Consider the following 21,654-nt stretch of genomic DNA (forward strand, 5'->3'; position numbering starts at 1 on the left):
CTCAGATTATGAGTTGATTTTTTGAAAAAAGAAAAAAGAAATAATTTCTGAGAGAATCAGAATTTCGAAAAAGATTATCAGATGAAACTCGAAAGCCTTCTTTTTCATTGATTTAGTGCAGCTGGCACCAAAATATCTTATTCTACTCAATACTTGTATATGTCATGTGTGATGTTATTATGATATGCACGTGTTTGTCCTAAATGTTTTTATGCCTAAATGATCATGCAGTGCACTTGGGCTGTTTGTCAAACTCACTTAAATGCCATTTTTTTTGTCATGGTTTTTGTGATGGCCCACATTCTTCTCTATTATTTCCTCAACCCTTGAATTTTCTCTCAGGTTTTGTACTCCTCCTCAAGTTTTATGAGTAACCCATATTTCTTCGTACATCACTCTCCTGCCCCCTATTGAACTTTGTTCTTGCTTCGAGGCCCTTGTACTTATCAAATTCTCATCCGGATAATACTCAACATTCCTTTTGTTTAGAGCATGTCATTTTACTATTTATCATTTAAAAAAACCAAACATGAGATGCTTGAGAATGGCAAAGTAGGCATGAAGGAAATACCTCACATTCATATTTTATTTCAAAAGCAACAAATAAAGAAAATTGACAAGGAATAGTTCAATAAAGAAAGCGTCAAAAAGAAAAAAACAAATTTAATAACCGTGAATGCCCTAGATATCTAATGCATGAACTTCTCCACGTTTCTTCATCAAGGATCTTTTTGAGCATAGCCTCTTGTGTAGAAGATTTCGAGCTTTTGAGAATGCTTCAAATATTGTAATTTCGTCATTTGATTCCCTGTTCAAGTCGTCTTACTCCTTAAGTTCAAACTTGCTTCATTAGGACACCTTTTTGGGTTTTTATCCTAATCCTGTTTGTTTATCAAGACACCCTTTTTTCGGGTTTTCATATTGATTTGATTTGATTGATTTTTTTAGGCATAATATTTCTTCACAACATCTGAGTTCACTTGATTAGGTAACTCTTTCTCATCCATCTCAATGAGAATCAGAGCTCCTCCCGATAAAGTATTTTTTACAACGTACGGTCCTTCCCAATTTGGTGTCCATTTTCTTTGAAAGTCTTTTTGTATTGGGAGGATCTTTCTTAGTACAAGCTCTCATTCACAGAATTCTATTGGACGCACCTTTTTGTCATGAGCCGTGATCATTCTCTTCTGGCACATCTGCCCATAACAAATTGCCTTCAAGCGTTTTCCTTTGATAAGGTTTAGCTAATCATATCTACCTCGAACCCACTCTGATTCTTCTAGTTTTGATTCCATCAAGACGCATAGGGATGGGATCTCAACTTCGATGGGCAGAACTACTTCCATTTCGTAGACCAGAGAGAAAGGAGTTACTCCCGTAGATGTCCGTACAAAGGTGCGATATGCGTACAAAGTGAATGCTAGCTTCTTGTGCCAATCTTTATATGTCTCAGTCATCTTCCCGATAATTCATTTAATGTTTTTGTTAGCCCCTTCTACTACTCTGTTCATTTTCGGGCGATAGGGTGAGGAATTATGATACTTTATCTGAAATTGCTTACACTCTTCTTTAATCATCTTGTTGTTCAAATTCAAAGCATTATTTGAAATGATTCTCTCAGGAAAACTATATCGGCATATGATCTCCTTTTTTAGGAACTTGCAGATTATGGTCTTCGTTACGTTAGCAAACAAAGTGACTTCTACCGATTTTGTGAAGTAATTTATAACCACAAAGATGAATTGATGCCCATTAGAAGCCTTCGGGGAAATTGGCCCTATAAAATCTATACCCCACATAGAAAAAGGCAATGGAGAAGTCATAACATCCATACCCCATCTAGTATTTTTCTGGCTTCAACAGCGTCCACGCATCTCATAAGCATTTGATCCTTTCCTCTTTTGTATAGAATATCCCCATCAATAACAAATCCAATCGCCATTCTCTTGATTGTCCTTTTGTCATTCTCATTTGCTTGCTCGGGATACCTTTGATTCTTGATATATTGCAAGATATCATGGAACCATGGTCGTTCATTTGACTCTTTCTCAATGCTAAAACAATGTGCAGGGGCCTCTTATATGCTTATTTAGAGAGACACTATTTCAGTTTCTCTGTTTGCTTTGAACATTGAAGCCAAGGTGGCCAGGGCGATAGCCAATTGGTTTTCTTCTTGTAGGAAGTAGTTAAAAGTCATTCATTTGAATTCTTTGACTAGTTCCACAACAAGATCGTGATATTTGACTAATTTTAAATCCCTCGCTTCCCAATCTCCACGGATTTGATAAATCACTAATGTTGAGTCCTCGTACATCTCTAAAATTTTGATTTTCCGTTTGATAGTTGCACGAAGTCCTATGATGCAAGCTTTATATTCATCTATATTATTGGTATAGAAGAAATTCAATATGGCAGTAAGCGAGTAATGGTTCCCTTCCGATAATACTAAGACTGTTCCTATCCCGTGCCCCAATGCATTCGATGCACCATTAAAGCTCATCTTCCATGATTTCTATTTTGATGACACATCTTCTTTTCCAGAAATGCACATCAAGTCTTCATCCAAAAAATTGAATCTTAAAGGCTCATACTCATCCATTGCTCGACTTGCTAAGAAGTCAGCTATTGCGCTTTCTTTTATTGACTTTTGGCTCACATACGCGACGTCATACTCAGACAATAGGATCTGCCATCATGCCATTCTCCCTAAGAGTGCAGGTGATTCCATCATGTACTTTATTGGGTCCAGTTTTGAAATTAACCATGTCGTATGGTACAACCTATATTGTCTAATCCTTCGAACTACCCAAACCAATGCGCAACAGAATTTTTCAATTGATGGGTACTTTGCCTCATACTCTGTGAACTTTTTGCTGAAGTAGTAAATCGCCTTTTCTCTTTTCCCTGAGTTATCATGTTGCCCTAATACGCAACTCATTGAGTTTTCGAACATGGTTAGATACAATATTAAAGATTTTCTGCGGATCGATGGTACTAGTACCGGGGGACTAGACACATACTGTTTTATCTTGTCGAAGGCCACTTGGCACTCTTCGTTCCATTCTCCCGGATTATGTTTTCGAAGGAGTTGAAAAATTGGGTCACACTTGTTGGTAAGTTGAGCAATGAATCGAGCAATGTAATTCAACCTTCCTAAAAATCCTCTGACTTCTTTTTGTGTGCGTGGAGGTGACAATTCTTGTATGGCTTTTATCTTGTATGGATCAACCTCAATACCTCTCTTACTGACAATGAAACCTAGCAGTTTTCCCGAGGTAGCCCCAAACTTACACTTGGCTGGGTTAAACTTCACTTGGAACTTTCTTAATCTTTCAAACAGCTTCTTGAGATTCTCGTTATGCTCTTTTTCTTCCCGAGGTTTGGCGATCATATCATCGACATAAACTTCTATTTCTTTGTGCATCATGTCATGGAACAACATTACCATGTCTCTCTGATATGTTGCCCTAGCATTCTTTAATCCTAATGGCATCACCTTATAATAGAACATTCCCCACATTATTATGAATGTGGTTTTCGTCATATCCTCGTGAGCCATCTTTATCTGATTATAACCCGAGAAACTATCCATGAAAGAAAAATAATGAATGTTTTGTCGTACTATCCACCAACGTATCGATGTGTGGTAAAAGAAAATTGTCCTTGGGGCTTGCTCGATTCAAATCGCGATAATCCACGTACATTCGTACCTTGACATCTTTCTTCAGTATCGGGACTATGTTAGCTACCCATTTTGGATATTTAGAGACTTGTAGGAAGCCATCATCAAATTGTTTCTTGACTTCTTATTTTATCTTTAACAGCATTTCAGGTCTCATCCTTCTTAACTTCTGTTGAATAGGTTTGCATTCTGGTTTCAGTGGGAGCCTATGGACCACAATATCTGTGTTCAACCTTTGCATGTCCTGATAAGACCAGACAAATACATCCTTGTACTCACAGAGCAAGGCGATCGAATTTCATTTGGTGTTCTCTGAAATGGAGGTCCCAATCTTCACTTCTTGTTTCTTTTCTTCATTTCCCAAGTTCACTATCTCAACAGATCCTTGATGGGGTAGGATCTGTTTCTCTTCTTGTTCTACCATTCTTAGTAATTCAGGAGACGAGACACAATTAACATTTTTCTCGGCTTTGAATTCTTCTAAACAAATAGCCTTTTCGAAATCGATTTCAGGATTTGTAACGAAATTGTTCATCTTATTGATATCCGAACACCTGAAAGGTGAATGAAAAAAGAAAAATATAGAGGACCATCAAAGTATTGGAATCAACGAACACAATGTTATGGAAAGATATGAGTGAAAGGCTATGAAGAGAGGGAATAATTACGAAGCTAATGGAAATTAAAAGATCATGACAATATGCATCTTCATTAATGTTCATTGAAATGATAAAGAGCAAACATAAGCTCTTAAAAATGGACCCTACTACTTAGGGACACACACGAAATAGAGAATGAATATTGGGCATTACTCTGGAGAGGACTTAAAAACTACAAGGACATCCACAATAGTCCAATTATTCAATACATATCCTGGAGGACAAGGGCGTATCATTGAAACATCCTCAATTGCATCACCCTCGTTGTCAACAACATTTATGCTGATATTCTGAAGACCCTTTTCAATCAATAAAAAAGTACTCCGCGGATTGTCTTCCTCCGAGTACATCATTTCCGCAGATGTAAAGATCTCTGACAAATGAGGATGCGTTATCTGCTCCCATTCTAATTCTCAACCTGAGGTTCTTGCGATTCTTCTTTCTTGATTTTTTTGTAATTATCTTCTTCTTTGACGTATATCTGGCTCGAACCCTAAACTGTATCGAGCTCTGTGGTACGTTGGTTTCAAAGCTCTAGCTATCCCTTGCTGATATCTTCCCAAACCTTTCTTCGCTCGAGCTTCTTTTCCTACAGTCAGCTTAATTTCCATCTTGGTATTCCTTGACAAATTGGGTGTGGGAATCTTATTCCCTTCGGTAATAAATGTGGCACTGATAAATTTAAAGGAACGAAAAGAACATTCCACGATATTCTTGCTTACTTCGATATAGGGTGCATCAGTAGAGATAGATGCAGCGATGTCTTCCTCACCAGCGATAGTAATCAAGTGACTATTTATGATACACTTCACTTTTTGATGAAGAGATAAAGGAGCTGCCCCAGCATAATGAATCCAAGGCCTTCCTAAAAGGCAATTGTATGAAGGCGTGATGTCCATGACTTAGAACTCGATATCATATGTGCATGGTCCCACCTCTTGAGGAATTTGGATCTTTCTCATAACCTCTCGTCGTGTCCCATCAAATGCCCTTACTGTGGAGTGACAAGGCCTTAGATAAGACATATCAAATGGCATCCTAGAAAGTGTGGCCAAAGGCATGACATTGAGTGCAGACCTGTAGTCGATGAGCACATTCGGTACTATGTAACCCTTACAATTGGTTGTGATGTGTAATGCTTTTACAGAGCCCCTACCATTCGACGGTATTTCATCATCACTAAAAGAGATGAAATTATCTGCATTCATGTTATTTACCTACCTATTGAGCTTTTCTACAGATACATTACTCACCACATAAGCTTGATTTAACACTTTTAGCAAGGCGTTTCGATGTGACTCTAAGTTCAACAATAGAGATAATACTGAGATTCGCACTGGCTGCTTGTTTAATTGCTCCACGATGTTATATTCACTGTGCTTAATGAACTTTAAAAATTTATGTGTTTCCTCCTCATTCATAGGTCTTTTAACTTCTTGCTCAGACGGTATTTCAACATCGACCTCCACCTCATGCATCGGTGCTTTTCCTTTCTGGTTTAAGTCAGGGGCTTTCTTCCTTAGTTCAACCATCTCGGGGGAATAACAACTCTTGCTGCGGGTAAAGTGTCCTACTCCGCTAACACCTTCATTTGTAGCATTTGACTTTTCACTTTTAGGTACAACAATGTTGACATCATATTTCCATGGTACCGCCTTATTGTCCTTGTAAGGGAAAAAAGATGACACTTTAATTATCACATTTGGTTTAACTTCCCCCTTCTTTGCCTCGTAATAAATCACCAAAGACCGATCGACGTATAAGGGATAACTAATGGTTGATTATCTGAAACGCATATTTCCCCTTCCTCGGCCTTCTCCATTCTATCAAAGATCTTGACCTCCTTATTATCCATAATGTCCTGAAGTAGTTTTCTGAGTTCCTCACAAGATTGGATGTCATGCCCTTCGACGCCATGGAAATCACAAAAACTTTGACCTTTTGTATTTTCTTCTTTAAAAATTTCGTTGGATGGACAGAACAAACCCTTTTCAACTATTATCTCCCATACATTTCGCAAAGGCGTCCTTACTTCGGCAACATAGCTTTTGGCTCGCCATTTGTCTTTATTTCTCACCGCATTCACATTGCCATCAGTATGGTTAGGAAGAGGGTTTCCAGCCACATTACTAACACCATCAAATCGTAGAATGCTAACATCGATGATACATTGAACCCCCATTTTAAAGGCAAGGCAATTCTCTATAGAGTGCGCCTGATTTCCAGCGTGATACATGCAACTAGCGTTAGGATCATACCACTTGGGTATGGGGGCTTTAGGGATGCCATATAATGTCGGGATATTAATTGTTTCTCTAATAGTTTCGGGTATAATTCTCCATATGACACAGAAATTGGGGTGAACTGGGGTTTTTCAGACCTAGGTTTTGCTGGTCTTTGTTCATTTTTGGGTTGGCCTCGTATAGGCATGGTTGGTGGGAACATGGTGAAGGGTCTTTGGTTATTCATGGTGAAGGGTCTTGGGGAGAAAAGTAGAAGTTTGAAAGTGGACGATAACGAGGTTGTGATTAGGCTGGGTACGGATTAGAGATATAGTGGCTCTCGGTTCCAACCATATGGGTTTTGCCTAATTTTTCCTTACATGTACTGCCCTTTTTGAAATCTTAGGGCCTTCCGTCCTCTCACTCTTGATGGCGTTTTCTATAAGCTCCCCGGATATTACAATGTCTGCGAAGTCTTTCGTGGCACTTCCTACTAGCTTATCGTAAAGTGGCACTTTTAGAGTGCTGATGAAGAGGACCGTTATCTCAGTTTTAGTTAATGGGGGTTCTACTTGAGCCGAGATATCCCTCTATCTTTGTGCATATTGTTTAAAAGTCTCCGTCGGCTTCTTTTCCATCATCTGCAAAGTTAGTCGATTAGGTACCATATCTGATACATGCTTGTATTGCTCACAAAATGCTGATGCTAAGTATTTTCATTATCGGATCCTTTCTCTACTGAGCTGATTATACCATCGAAGAGCTGGTCTGACCAAACTATCTTAAAATCAATGTATCAACAATTTATCCTCATTCACATAGCCAGTCATCTTCCGGAAAAACATGAAAAGATGCATTTTTGGACATCTTGTCCCATCATATTTGTCAAAATCTAGTGCATTGAATTTTAGGGGTAGAACCAGATCGGGTACCAAACTGAGCTCTTTGGCACTCAACGCAAAGAAGACTTCAGTACCTTCTATTTCCTTGAGCCTTTCTTCTAAGATCTTATACTTATCTTGAGCATTATGATCATCAATTTTCAACCTTGCTATTTCTACAGGATCGTCTAGATCTGGAATAATTAGATCTGAAGGATTAGCCCTGGGGTTCAGTACGAATATCCCTTGCCCTAGATGAGTAGGTGGTGCAAGATGTTACTCAAAGACTGTAGGTTCCCCTTAGGGATATCCTCTTTGTGTTGTATGGGCGTGAGGTGGAATGAATCCTAGGGGATAGAGTGGAGCCTGATTATTATTAGCTCTTGACTGGGGCTCTATAATATCGGGGCTCTGCATAAGTCCCTTTCCTTTTACCAAGGCTGTCATCATCTCCATCATTTTGGCCATTTGATCCTTTTGCTCGAGTGATTCCTCTCGAGATCTTACCATCAGATCTCTCGCCTCTTGCTATGACTTAGCCAACTGTTCTTGTAATTCTTTTTGGGTCTTTTCCATCCTTTCAATTCTTTCATTGAGTTCAGCATTCATAGCTCTAGCTCTTAGATGCGTCCTATAAGAATGACGTGATTCCAAACTTGTAGTGTCATAACTATGGATTATACGGTTTTAGCCTTAGAGAATGATTAGGGTGATATGTACATGCAATGAATTAATGAATGAATGACTAATGAATGTTAGTCATGCATAAATATACAAAAAATAGGTGTTGATTTCAAGATAGCCTCATACTTGGGCGTTTCATTAATCAAAAGAGTCAATTACAAAATATTTTTCCATATTTGATTTAGCAGTTACACAAATTTCCTAGCTACATCGCCTTGTTTCCTTATACGTTCTAGGAACTCCGACATGCTCGATCTTTGACTTGGTGGGAATTGTCAACTGAGAGCTTCTGCTTCATCCGATAATTATACTATTTGCATAGCCGCCTTGCGAATTTCATTGACCAAACTGCTGATATGCATATCCTTTTCTTGGAGAGCTATTTCGTAGGTATGGATGTTTCTATCATGCTGACCATTCTTATCTTCTAAGGCTTTTAGGAGATCATCTAAATGTTGTTGATGAGCTTGTAGCGTATTTTCTAAATCTCGTATCTTTCCTTTTAGCTCATGAAGCTCAGATTGACTAGTTATTAATTCTCTAGACACGGTTTCGTATTCAACATTCTTCTTCCTTAACTCTATCATAGCATGTGCATCTTTTTCCTCTTCCTTCTTCGCTTCCCCTCTCCAGAACTCCATCTAGCCTTTGATGTTGCTTATTTTTTCCTTCCATTTTGACGATGATTTTCCCAGTCTACTATTTCTTATGGTGCCTCTTAATTTCTTATTTTCCAAGTGAAGATCCTTTAAGTCATTTTTCGTGATCTCAGCTTCTTTTTAGACTTTCTCGGTTCTAGATTTTTTAATTTGAACATCAATCTTCAACTGATAGTTCCTTCTGAAGAGAACTAATATCTCGTGGTTTTTCACGTCCAAATTCATGTCTTGCCATCTCCAACTCGGACGACATTTCTTCTGAGAATGGATTCTGAAAAGCATAATCTGTCAGTGGGGTTAGTTGATTCTTCACTTGTCGTTGTCTCCATATGTCATAATCTAGAGTGATAGTATTAGCATAGAGAGCTAACTATATTAGTTAGATTTCCCTCTAAGAATTTGCAGTATCTCGGACTTTTTTCATGTAACCTTCACCCGTAAAGGCAAACTCAGATTGTGCCAATCCACCAGTAGCTGGTATGAACTGTCATGAAGCAAACTGTCTTTAAACCATCAATGGAGCATATCTAACTCCTCCCCATAATCCTAGTAAAGACACCCAATATTGGTTTCCACACTTGTATAACAGGACAGAAGGATGGATCTAAGGTGCTCTCCAAGTAATATTTTCGGCGGAGGTTCTGAAAAATCGAGACCCAGTACTGTTCAGTAACATCCTTTGGCCAATCTTTTTCAATGTATGTTGCCAATGAAGCGAAGGTCTTTGAAAACATATGGAAAGTTGTGCACTCCACTTTCTAGAAGTGGCTAAAAATCCAAGCATTAAGTAACTAAGCGCATCCGATAAAACGTCTTTCCCCTTTCTTCCTACAACTACTTAGAGATCTAAAAGTCTCGGCCAAGATAGTCGGGACAGGGTTGATTTCTTGCATTAAATTTTGAAAGAAATCCACTACAGTAACTTTTATGTGACTAAGGATATTTGGGAAGACGATCAGTCCGTAAATGGCTAAAGCAAATAGATCTACTCTCCTCAAGATATCTGGATGATTTTGAACCAACTCTTGAAGAGAAAACCATGGAATACAACTGACTTTATTCTTCTTCATTATATGCTTTTCAGCCTATGTATCAGTCATCCCTGTCAACTTCATTAGCTTTTTCTTGAAGGTCATTGGTTTAGGCTCCTTCACATATATCTTGTTGAGTTGTACATTGTCAATGCGAAGTAGGACGACATACTCATCCATGGTCAGAGTCATGTATTCCTGATTGAAAGTGAAACACTGGTAGGCTGGGTCCCAGAATCGAACCATGGCTTGAATCAACTGTTTGTCCACATTGATTGCTATCAAGTGAGCTATATCCCCATACTTTTCAGTGAAGATGCCTCTAGTGTCTGAGTCTCACTGTTTCCAGATCCTAGTCAAGTTTTCGAGGTCATTTTGACGAGCATTGGAAGTCACACGCCTGGGAAGATTGGAGATATATCCTTCCCTTAAACTATCCTCTTTTACCTTCTGGGTCCTCAAAAACCAATCTCGAACTACGGCATTTTTCTTGGTTACTTGCGTAATTGACTCCTTCATTAGAAACCCCTTTTTTAAGCAACCAATCTCTAATCAACACTTTCCTAATAGGATGCCTATGATGCACGATGGGAAACAAAATGAAGACAAATAAACTTAGTTAGTAATCACCAAAATATAAACGGAGGAAAAAACTATGGTAAATCTAACAAATTAAACTATTTAATCATGTATTTTGGAGAAACTGACCCACGTTTTCACCCCATCATGATTTACGAAATAAACCTACCCTACATACTCATCAGATAATCTACCCGATCCAAATTTATTAAACGGACCTGATTCCCTTGCAAAGAGTGTAAATGTAAAAGAAATAAAAGGTAAAAGACATTCTTCCCATGTACTTATTTGGTGACTATTCAATGGACAGCGGTTCAATATGGCTCTAATTGGGTGGCTCATACGTTCACTATAACTGGTTTCGATTCTAGAAAGGTACTTGAATTGTTCATACTATCGCCTGCTAAGGCTAGTACGGAGCCTCGCTCATCACCCATCATAGGCTCCGAGCTCAATTCGAGGGATTACATTTACTTATGCCTATACGGAGAGACAAGTTAACTCACAAAAGCATAAGTCATATGTAACCTAAAAGCATTTCACTAGTCTCTGCGGATGGATGAGTTAACTCACGAAGGCGTAGCATTTACCTCCACTTAAACGGACGCAGCTCGGGTGGAGAGCTCATGTTATGCAAGAATACAAGTGCACGGTGTGTGGGGAGAAACTCACAAACCTTTTTTGCTTTTTTATTTGTTTTTTTTCTTTGCTAAAAAAAACTAATATCATAAAACCTAGAGCTGAAAAGCAAAAAGGTAAAACAAGTTAAAAAAATATTTACAACATGACACAGATGCATGATTTTTCAAAAACAAAACTTAGGGACCACGATTAAACGTTAATTTGAACAAGGAATTTAAAAATTTTGACAACACGCGTTTAATATCAAACTCGACTCTCTACTTTGTCCCTAGTGGAGTCGCCAGCTGTAGCGACTTAAAATTTTCACATTCACTAGTCGAGGTCGTTACAAAAGGGAATCTTATATTGACGGTTATTGAAAACTTGGAAAAATTCTCAATTTTACTTAAAAAGAGGAGTCGCCACCGATCCTTTTTCTAGATATGATCGGACACCTATTAAATTCTCGTTTTAAAATTCCTTTACGAAGATTCAATTTTAGGTCTACGTCAAAATCCAGAGAAAATCAGAGTTTGGAAGTCGGTTATGCGCGAACCCTCGTGATGCCTGAAATTGATATCTCACTAAGCGTGTGTTATCTTAAATTTTAAAAATACGAGTTCAATTTAATGTTTAATTTTGACCCGATCGAAAATTGAAAATTTTGATATACTACACATTATTATATTCTATATATATATATATTAAAATGAAATTTGATAATTTTCGAGTAATTAAAAAATAAAGATTTTATTTTTAAAAAACGAGAATTTCTCAAATTCTCAATTTTTAGAAGGGCGTCCTGTATTTAACAAAAATCCATGATATCCACCCAACATAGTAGTGAAATCAATGGCTTAATGTTAAATCGATTTGTTGCCTTATGTATTGAAATTATTTTAAATTAAAAATTGCAAATAAAGTTAACATAATAATATTTCTAAAAGGCTATTTAAAGATGCTAATTTAATTAAAATAAGATATCATTTAAATACATGGACTAAATAAATAAATAATAACAAATTAAAAGTTTACCAAAAGCCCAAAGTTGTGGGCTTGATTCAATGGGCTACACAATTCGGGCCCATTTTTTTTCTCTTTTTCTCCTTTTTTTTTTACTTTGGGCTGCCTCAAGTTTTGGGCCGTTGCTGGGTTGGGCAGCTACTGGTGTTGGGCTGTTGCTGGACGGGTCTCCACTGGATTGGGCCACTGCTGGAGTCTATTGGATTGGGCCTCTATTGGATTGGGCCGCTGCTGGAGTTTGCTAGGTCTACTGGATTGGGTCTGTTGAGCCTGCTAGATTGGGTCTGCTAGATTGGGCCTGCTGCTATTGGATCTGTTGTTGGCAATGGGTCGAATCCGGTTCGGGTAGGATCCAGTCGGTGGTACGAGTCGGGTCAGATCCGACTGTTTTTCTTTCTTCTTCTTCTTCTCTTTTTCTCTCTAACCGTAGCCCCTTCACGCTGCCTACGTTTTCTTTGCCCGGTGGTGCGACGGTCGTTGGTGTTATTCTTTTTCCTCTCTTCTCCTTCTCTCTTCTCTCTTTTCTGTTCTTATTTTATTTATTATTTTTTTTCAAAATTTTTGAAGACCTAAAGGTGTCGGGGCCCATTTCAGTCACCGTCGCTCTGCTTCCCGTCAACCCTCAGTGGCCATGGCCGGATTCTCTTCTTTGCCAGCGTCTCTCTCTCTCGAAAGCGATGTTTCGTTTGTTTATTTATTCTACACTTGGTTATTACTACTGTTTGGGTTTCGGTGATGGTGGTAAGGAAAATGGCAAGGCAGTGAGGGCGATAGCGGCCACGGTGGCGGTGAGGGGAAACGGCCGTGGTGATTCGAAGTTTTTTTTTGTTCTCAGCTGCCCTTTTTTTAAAAAGAAAAAAGTTCTTTTATTGTTGTTGATTTCTCGTTTCTCTCTGTTTTCAGGTAGTAATGGAGGGTCATCATGACTCGCTAGGAGGACTGGATTGTAGAGGACGTAAAACTCCCAAGGCTAAGATGTAATTTTTGAAAAAGTAGGGGGCAAAATGTAATTTTAGAAAAAAGTGAGGGCCAAAATATAATTTTAGAAAAAGTGGAGGGCCAAAATGTAAATAGTATTTTTGTATTTTTTCTAATTTTCCTTTTCTTTTTTCTTATTATTATTTTTTAAAAATTAATATAACATAAAAAAACTAAATACACTAGTGGGCTAAAGCTCCAAACAAATCCAAACTTAGATTGGTATAAGCCCAATTTCCAATCACAATAGGCCCAGTCATTGGGCCCATATGAGACAGGCCCAAACCCTAAATCCATTGATACAAAAATACTTCGAGCTCAAATTATCCAAACCCGTAATTTGAAAATAAAAATTAAAACACGATATCCGAACCGAACAAAATTCAGTGATTACAAGTTTCAATACCTATTGTATTTTTATTGATACCATCTTTGATATAGATACGTTTTTTGCATTTTGACTTGATGATTTTTCAAAAGATTACAAAAAGTATCGATACTTTTTCTACGAGTATCGATACATTTTACCAGGTATCGATAAAATGTTTTTGGTATCGTTGTAAACAAACTTTAATGGTCACTGAATCAGACATTAAATACTAATAGTATTGATACTCGTAAAAAAATATCGATGTTTTTTATTACAGGTGAATTTAATGATCCTGTATTTTCATCCTAAATGACTCTATTCAATTCCTCAACAACTACAACGATTGAAAATCAATTAGAGGGTATAAATATCATCTTCTAAGGGTCTCACAACAACTAGTGAGATTACAATTGATCAAGTCCTTCAAGATACATAAAAAATCCCCTACCAATCACTTTGTGCTTCAATTCTTTATCTTCTTCTTATAGGCACTTTTGAGCATTCATTATATTTTCTATCAAATTAAGTGTTTTCCTTGTATATGTGTTTAATTGGAAAACATCCTAATCTTGTGAGAATTATTTCTTTGTTTATTTTTTATTTTCTTTGAGAGGGTTCGTGCCTTACAGTTTGTGGTAGAAACCTTAAGGGAGTTTGTAAGGTTAAACCTTGTCCTCAAATGTTATCAAATTAATGAATTTGAGAAAATTCTTAGTAGCGGAAAGCTAAGGTAGGGAAGTAGATAATTGGGGTTGAACCACTCTAAATTCTTGTGTTCATTTTTCTATCATTTATCTTTAACATCCATAAAATTTTTAAAAGCCAATCCACCCCTATTGGAAATTTCGATTTAATTATTTGAGCTATCAATTCGTTAATAACCCTTCCCACAAGACCACCCAAAAAAAATGTTGCACTCAATATGACACATGCAACTTCCAAACCAATTTACAATTGTCATTTGGTGACCCCAAATTACCACACATAATTTCCTTATATGTCGTTGCTACGAAGAACCTTTCCGAGGTTGCTAGTTTTCATATACATTGATAAGACCCTATGCTCAGCAAGGGTACAAGCACAGTCGCAATCCTATCACGTATTTCAGCACTAAGCACCTTGACTGTCCCCTTCCAATCCCAATGCAATCACCATGTCCATAACCAATATGTCTTCAAACCTCGACGACGGGGATGCAACAAGTTCAATTAACGGCCCCACGATCGACAAACAATCATCCACCCAAAATCAGACTAAGGTACCATTCTAATAGTGTTGGATCTAGTGTCTTAAGTGTAGTATATTCGTTTTGCATACTTGTATTTTTCAAACAATTTGACTTAATAATAATATCCATTAATTACTTTTTGTATATTGTCTTCAATGTTTTTGTATGCAAAGCAAAATGGAAGCAAATATTGATTCACTAGTTATCTAATGTTTAACTAATACTAAGCAATATTATGTGGTCGGATTCTAATACGAAAAGACAACTTGTATTAGTAGATGAACCTAAACATGTCCTTAATCTAATAAAAATAAACAAACCAATTGAAAGACTAATATGTCGTCTATCAAGTCTAATTGGGGAGATGTTTTGTCTTGAGCATCGGAGCAGAGGACTTGTTAAAAGATAGAGACATAGAAGTGACTGGCTAAATTGACTGTAAATCAAACAATACTCTAGTAGAATAGATCCTGGATCCGTTTATGAATTTATTCACTTGTGATTAGACCTGTCCATGAGCCGAGCCACTTGGCCTGGCAAGAAGGCCTACTTAAAAAGTGGGAAGATTTGGGTAAAAATATAGGCCCAAAAAATGGGTTTGGGCAAAAACATAAGGCTCATTTAGAAAATGGGACAGGCCCCGGGTAATGCTTTTTTGGCCCGAGTGCGGCCCGAATATGCAAAAAAAAATTGTTGCTTTTCCTTGCTTTTTTTTACTTTTTTTTTTCTATTTTCTTGTTATTTTTTCACTTTTTTGCTATCATTTCACTATTATGTTGGTACTATTATGTTGTTATTATTTGGATATTCTATAAATCTTGTTCTATTGTTAATTTTGTTACTATTTTAGAGGCATTTGCTTGTTAAATTACAGTTATCTTAGTGTTATTTAAGTATACATATATATTTATTTTCAATTTGTTGGGAAACATTTATTTTAATGTTTGTAGTATTTTTGATGTATTATATTTTAAAAAAATTTATATAATATATAATATAAAAAAATTAATACGGGCGAGCCGAGCTTGGGTAAAATCTTAGGCCCTTTTTTGGGTCGGGCTCAGGCCTAGCAAATGGGCCTAAAATTTTGGTTGGATCCAACCCGACCCACCTACGAACACCTCTACTTGTGATGTTCATAGTGTGACATACTTTAATCTTGAGTGGATGACAGGCTATGTATCCGTGACTTGTATACTTTGATGTAAGAAAAAGCCTGAGTTCAAATAGATAAGGAATCAGAAGTTAGTGCGTTGGGTATACAACTTTTGCAGTATGTAGCATCATTCACGATAGTGAAATTCATAGCTCAACTAATGAGTAAATGATATTTTGTCCTCGACATTACATGATAGATGAAAAGTAAACGTGGTCACGAGTCGTTTGTCTTTGTGATAAATGACTTAATTACTATTCAATAGTAATTTACTTTTCGTGAAGAAAGATGTAATGATTACCATGAGATAAAATACAATCATATTGAGAGAACGAATTTATCCCAAAGAGATTAAGGATATGCTATGAGGGGAACATACTTATGACTTGTTGAGTAACTTTAGTAATGGTATGTAATTAGGGAGAGGATTTTTGTTCTTCTCTTATTTATCTTCAATTTTTCCACTTCTGGTGGTGAGAATAATTAATATTACCATCCCTTTTACGTTTATTATATAGCCACTTATTACATCCACGTTAAAGATTATGTCTTTATATAGTGTTACATTCGCTTCAAGGAATGGAACAAATCTAATACAATAGGCTTTATGGTTTTTCATTTAATAGCTCTTTATTTAATAGCACATTTGAAGCATGAAAAATTAAAATTTTTTAAAACAAGTCTTGATCAATAATATTCTCCTCATATAGTTTTAATTGAGAACTCAATACTACATATTTATACTCACTCACAATTTTAAAATATTGCAACTTTAGGTGCATCCAATAATAATGAGATTTAGATAGAATTATCATATTCTATTGTTCATATCTTTCTTTTAGAATATTCTACAATTCAAGTGGATCTTTAAAAGTAAAATATTTTGCTTTCAACCCTTTATGGGGATGATAACAAAACAAGATCACAGTCAATTTAATTTAATAATAAGAGTAAGAAATATAATTCAATAGCTCAATCTTTCTTTATCATTTTCAAAATAAACATAGGTATGCAAGTATCATGCATAATATAATTCAGTAGTTGAATCTTTCTCTGTCAAAAGAGGTAGATATTCATAGTAAGAGTGATTCATCTTGAATATAATCTTTTCCTCATTCACAATCTTAATAGGAGATCTATTACAATGAATATCTTTTAAAACCAATGCATTAACCACCACAAATTGTGTTCTTTCATATATTGATATATTAGCTTTTTTGAGTTTTCAACTAATTTTGTACCACCAAATATTGCAATAATATTGATTTGCTTCAGCATCAATTAGATAAACGCTTTATATATAAGGATAGTATTCTTTACTACATTATCAACAAAACATATATACATTCTTAAAGAATATCAATATAGTTGAACAAAATATTTGAACATACAATAAATAAGTGATCGATGATCTTTCATATCACATTGATAAGTTATATCTACCCTTTGAAGGGTTATCTTAAAAACTCTCATTGTTCTCTTTGAAAGTATTGCATTATCTAAGAGAAAGTTATTTCTATTTGTCATTAATTTTATCAATGATTGAATATCAAGTATGAAAGTGACTTGAAAATAAATAGAAACGGGAAAAAGCCATTTTATTCAAATGGCCAAATGTCAATTTTTTAATGGATTCTAGATTTTGTAATGGTTGCATCACCATTTTATTATTATTTTAAATATCGAAGGAGTTGTTTTTATAGGAAGTATATATGTACACCCATGGTAGGTTTTTTTAAGTTACTACTTTTTAATAACTTTAGTTGGTTTAATTTCTACGGGATCAAATCCGATTCAATCCAAAATTTCCAACAAAATATAATAAATTTCTTTAAGAAATTAAAAACATATCAAATATGAATCCGATTAAATATTATTCATATAATGTAAAAGTATGTATGAAAAATTGATATGGTGCTCTATATCTATCTAAAATTTGCTCAGTCAAAACCAAAATTAATAATGACATTAAATCTTTCACCATCCTCGAATAAATTAATCAAATCAATTATGAATTAAAATTAATATAAACATAAAATAAAATAAAATTCCTGAAAATATCTGCATCTAGTGTCTAAGATATCAGCGAACAAATCTAATTTTCGATCCTCGAACCAATAAATTAGATTAGATTGAGAGAAACTGATGTTAATAAATTTTTTCGTGCAGTCTTTGGAGTAGCTAAGCGATTAAAAGCGTTGAAGGAACTAAAGGGCACTAGCGCCATTGATTTATCGTGGTGACAAAGTGTAAATAAATAAATAAGAAATAGAAGAAACAAGAGAACTATGAAACTTGATGAATAAGAATGTTTACAATGCTTCTCTAATGTCTATATTTATAGACATAATAACTATAGATAAAATAAAATTCTATTTTTAATGAATATTAGAATCCTAAAGTATATAAAATATATCTTGATCTTTATAATAAAATATTCATAACAATATTTCAATTAATCTTAGGGATAATTCAACATTTAGTCCTTGAACTTGGCAATTATTCTCAACTTGGTCCTTAAACTTTTTTGTCCAAATTAGTCCCTGAACCTAGCAAGTTTTCCCAATGTTATTTTTGTGATGATCTAACACTTTGAGATTGTGCCACATCATTACCTATTTTTAAAAAAATACTATTTTTTTATGTGATGACCTGTCACAAAATTAAAATTTCACATCATCGCATATACCAAAATTGAGAGAACTTGTCAAAGTCCCGGGACTAATATGAGAATAGTTGTCAAGTTTCAGGACTAATGTGGACCAAAAAAAGTAAAAAGACTAAGTTGAGAAAATTTGCCAAGTTCAGGGACTAAATATCGATTTATCCCTTAATCTTGAGAAAGAACTAATTGCACCAAACATCCCAAACTATGACCATTATTCTAAATTGGTCCTCAAACTTTAAAACATTCTAATTACTTCCTAAAACTATTTATGTTATATCAATAAAGTTCTTCCATTACTAAAACCATTAATTAAACCATGCATTAAATGAGACACTAGAATTTAAGTAACATAATTTAAAATGAAATTTAAAAAAAATGAATGTTGTAAAATTTTAGTTTTAAGATTTTTGAAGTTTTACTGAAACTATCGTTCACTTTCTCTCTCTCTCTTTTTTCGTTTTACTTTGTTTTTACTTTTTAATTATAAAAGTTATGTGGTAACATTTTACTTTTCTTTAAAATTTTCATTTTAAATTATGTGACATGATGTTTTACGTCCCATTTAATGATTAAATTAACTATTTCAATAATTGAAGGACTTAATTGATATAACATGGATGGTTTAAGGATGTAATTAAAATGTTTTGAAGTTTGGGGATAAATTAAGAACGAGAGTGATAGTTTGAGCATGTTTGGTCCAATTGACTCTAATTTTTAGATTTTATTAGTACTATAAAAAATATATTAAATAATCTCAGGGATATGTCAACATACAGTTCGTGAACTTGGTAATTTTTCTTAACTTGGTCCTTGAATTTTTTTGGTCCATATTAGTCTTTGAACTTAGCAAGTTTTTTCAATTTTGATTCTTATGATGACATGATACTATGAGATCATACCACATCATTATTTAATTTTTTTAAAAAAATGACATTGGCATAATACAATAGAACCACATCATCAAATTGACCAAAATTGAGGAAAACTTGTCAAGTTCTAATACTAATATGAGAATAATTGTGAATTTCAGATAAAAAATTCAGTTACCTATTATTATTTTATCCCTTAATCTTAAAAAGAACCCCTAATTTGAGAATAAATTAAGGAAACTATGACTGGTATTCATCCATTCGTAAATTATTGACAAAAGAGCTATAGGACAAAAATCGTTTTTGTTATTTGCTAATACAACATATCATACAATGTACAAGTTGGTAATTAAACAGCTGCACAACGCACATTGGATAACGTTGTTCCCAGCAAATCCACCGTCAACAACGACGCCCTTGGCTTCGACGACCTGACCGAACATCCCACCGGCGCCGGTAGAGTTTCCGTCGACGTATTCCGTTCACAAAATCTAAGCCACTTAGCTTGCATGTAACTGTGTTTCCTCCATGGTCCCATATGCATTTTCTTTTCCTTCATGCATTTCTTGGCAGCCAAACACAAGATTTTAATCACGTTATTCAATCTCTCCACTTTTCCCACGTAAATTTGGGGTAATCTTTGGACCAACCGATTGTAATCGTCGCTGGCTCTCGCTATCTCGAACTCTGCTCTCAAATTTAATTCTACGATTACCCTTACTTCCCCTTTTCTTGATTCCTCTATCACATCCAAAAACGTGTGCTCCCCTGCAACAACAAAAGAAAAAAGGCCGCCATTAATGGAATGACTTTCAAAAAAAGAAAAAAGAAAAAAAGGAAGATCATTGTTTTAAGTATTATTGTGGGGTTAATTACACTTTACATCCTAAAACTATAATCCAAACTCTAAACTATTCCTACACTTCAAAGTGTTCTAACTAATTGAGTTTCAAACTATATGAGATATAATTGTGAAGCATATTTAAAATACATTCATCAAATCGTAAATACCTATAAACTTATCAATTTGACATTTTAGATCTAACATGTTAAAAATCTTCTAAATTTTAATAATATTATATTCTTTTAACATATTAGATTCAAGTTATTAATGTAACAGGTAACTCATGTTTTAAATATATTCAATATCAAATCTAAGTTGTGAAGAAATAAAGACTTGAGTTTTGTTCCGGGATCCGAAAAAAATATTTTAAGCTAAAGTACAACGTTCTTGTGTTAAACCTTATTTAATTATTAATATTCGAGAATGATGTAAGTAATAATTTTCCATTTTTTTTTTATCAAGAGTTAAAGCGTTAAAGCTTTGCCTGTCACATTTTAACCTGCTCTGCAAGTATTTAATGTCAAAGTTGATAGCTAAGTTAATGTAATGAACTTATTTATATGGTGCTTACATATATGTTTTACCTGATGGAATGTGGGCAGAGCTCGGCCATTTAGAGCGGCAAACGGCGGTGTTGAAACCGGCGTTTTGGAGACGACAACTCACTTCTCTCATAACACAAACCCTACAACTTTCCGCCATGGATTTCCCACAACCACAAACATTTCCGGGTCTCCGTACATCATTCAGAGCTTCTTTTGCGGCATTTCTAATCCTCGATTCTAAAGAACTCGTCCTACGCAACGTAGCTTCCAAAAGCTGGTGCTGACTTTCCCAATAATTACCATCGTTTTTGACGCCGACCGCATCGTTTCCTTTCCCTTCATCCTCATCGTCATCACCAAACCCTAAACCCGCCATTTCATTGCCCCGGACCTCATCGACGCTGCCATTACAGCTTTCGAAGAAGAACCCATCGTCGCCGTCTTCTAGAAACTCGAATTCCATGTCCGACGAACTTGAATCCGGTTGGTCGGGGAACTTGAATTCTTGGTAACCGTACCTTAAGTTTCGGTGATTCCATGAAATTCTTGCTGTAATTCCAGCCATTTTATTTTTCCTTTTTTTGGTGAGCTTAATTTTAGAAACTCGGTGACTCGTCGTCGTTGTGGATTACAATTTACGTGACTCGTTTATATATAATAGGAGGGAAAACGTGGGGGCCGATATGAACCGACGTGGACGCGCATGCGATGGGAACTGAAATCTTATGCGGCGTTAATGGTTGTTTACCATCAACATCAATCCACTCTTGTATTTTGGACTAAACAGCGAGGATCCACGACGATCATTCGGCGGCAATAATTCAGATATACTCGAATATTCACGTCCCATAGCTATTCATTTTAAAAATGGTCCAATATAATGTTTGGTCCCTAATAAAGTTATAGATTTAATCCAATTTTAAAAATTTGCAAACTTTTATAACATTATTTAGTT

At 35.5% G+C, this 21,654-nt stretch overlaps 1 protein-coding gene across 1 annotated transcript; it reads right to left on the reverse strand.

Annotated features, from left to right (window-relative positions):
• Positions 1-19,596: 19,596 nt before the first annotated feature.
• On the reverse strand, positions 19,597-21,338 carry LOC105798975 (uncharacterized). The gene is made up of 2 exons (XM_012629260.2): positions 20,739-21,338; positions 19,597-20,078 (listed from the first exon to the last, which is right to left on the reverse strand). Exons 1-2 carry the CDS (start codon positions 21,262-21,264, stop codon positions 19,660-19,662), a joined length of 945 nt encoding a protein of 314 aa, XP_012484714.1. The 5' UTR covers positions 21,265-21,338; the 3' UTR covers positions 19,597-19,659.
• Between the last annotated feature and the right edge of the window lie 316 nt (positions 21,339-21,654).

This window comes from Gossypium raimondii, chromosome 9, assembly GCF_025698545.1.
Source record: "Gossypium raimondii isolate GPD5lz chromosome 9, ASM2569854v1, whole genome shotgun sequence".
NCBI classification, from domain to species: Eukaryota; Viridiplantae; Streptophyta; class Magnoliopsida; order Malvales; family Malvaceae; genus Gossypium; species Gossypium raimondii.

Coding starts and splice junctions, on each gene's coding strand:
- LOC105798975 (XM_012629260.2), bottom strand. CDS start 21,264: ATGGCTGGAATTACAGCAAGAATTTCATGGAATCACCGAAACTTAAGG. Junction 20,079..20,738: donor CTCTGCCCACATTCCATCAG/GTAAAACATATA, acceptor TTGTTGTTGCAG/GGGAGCACACGTTTTTGGAT.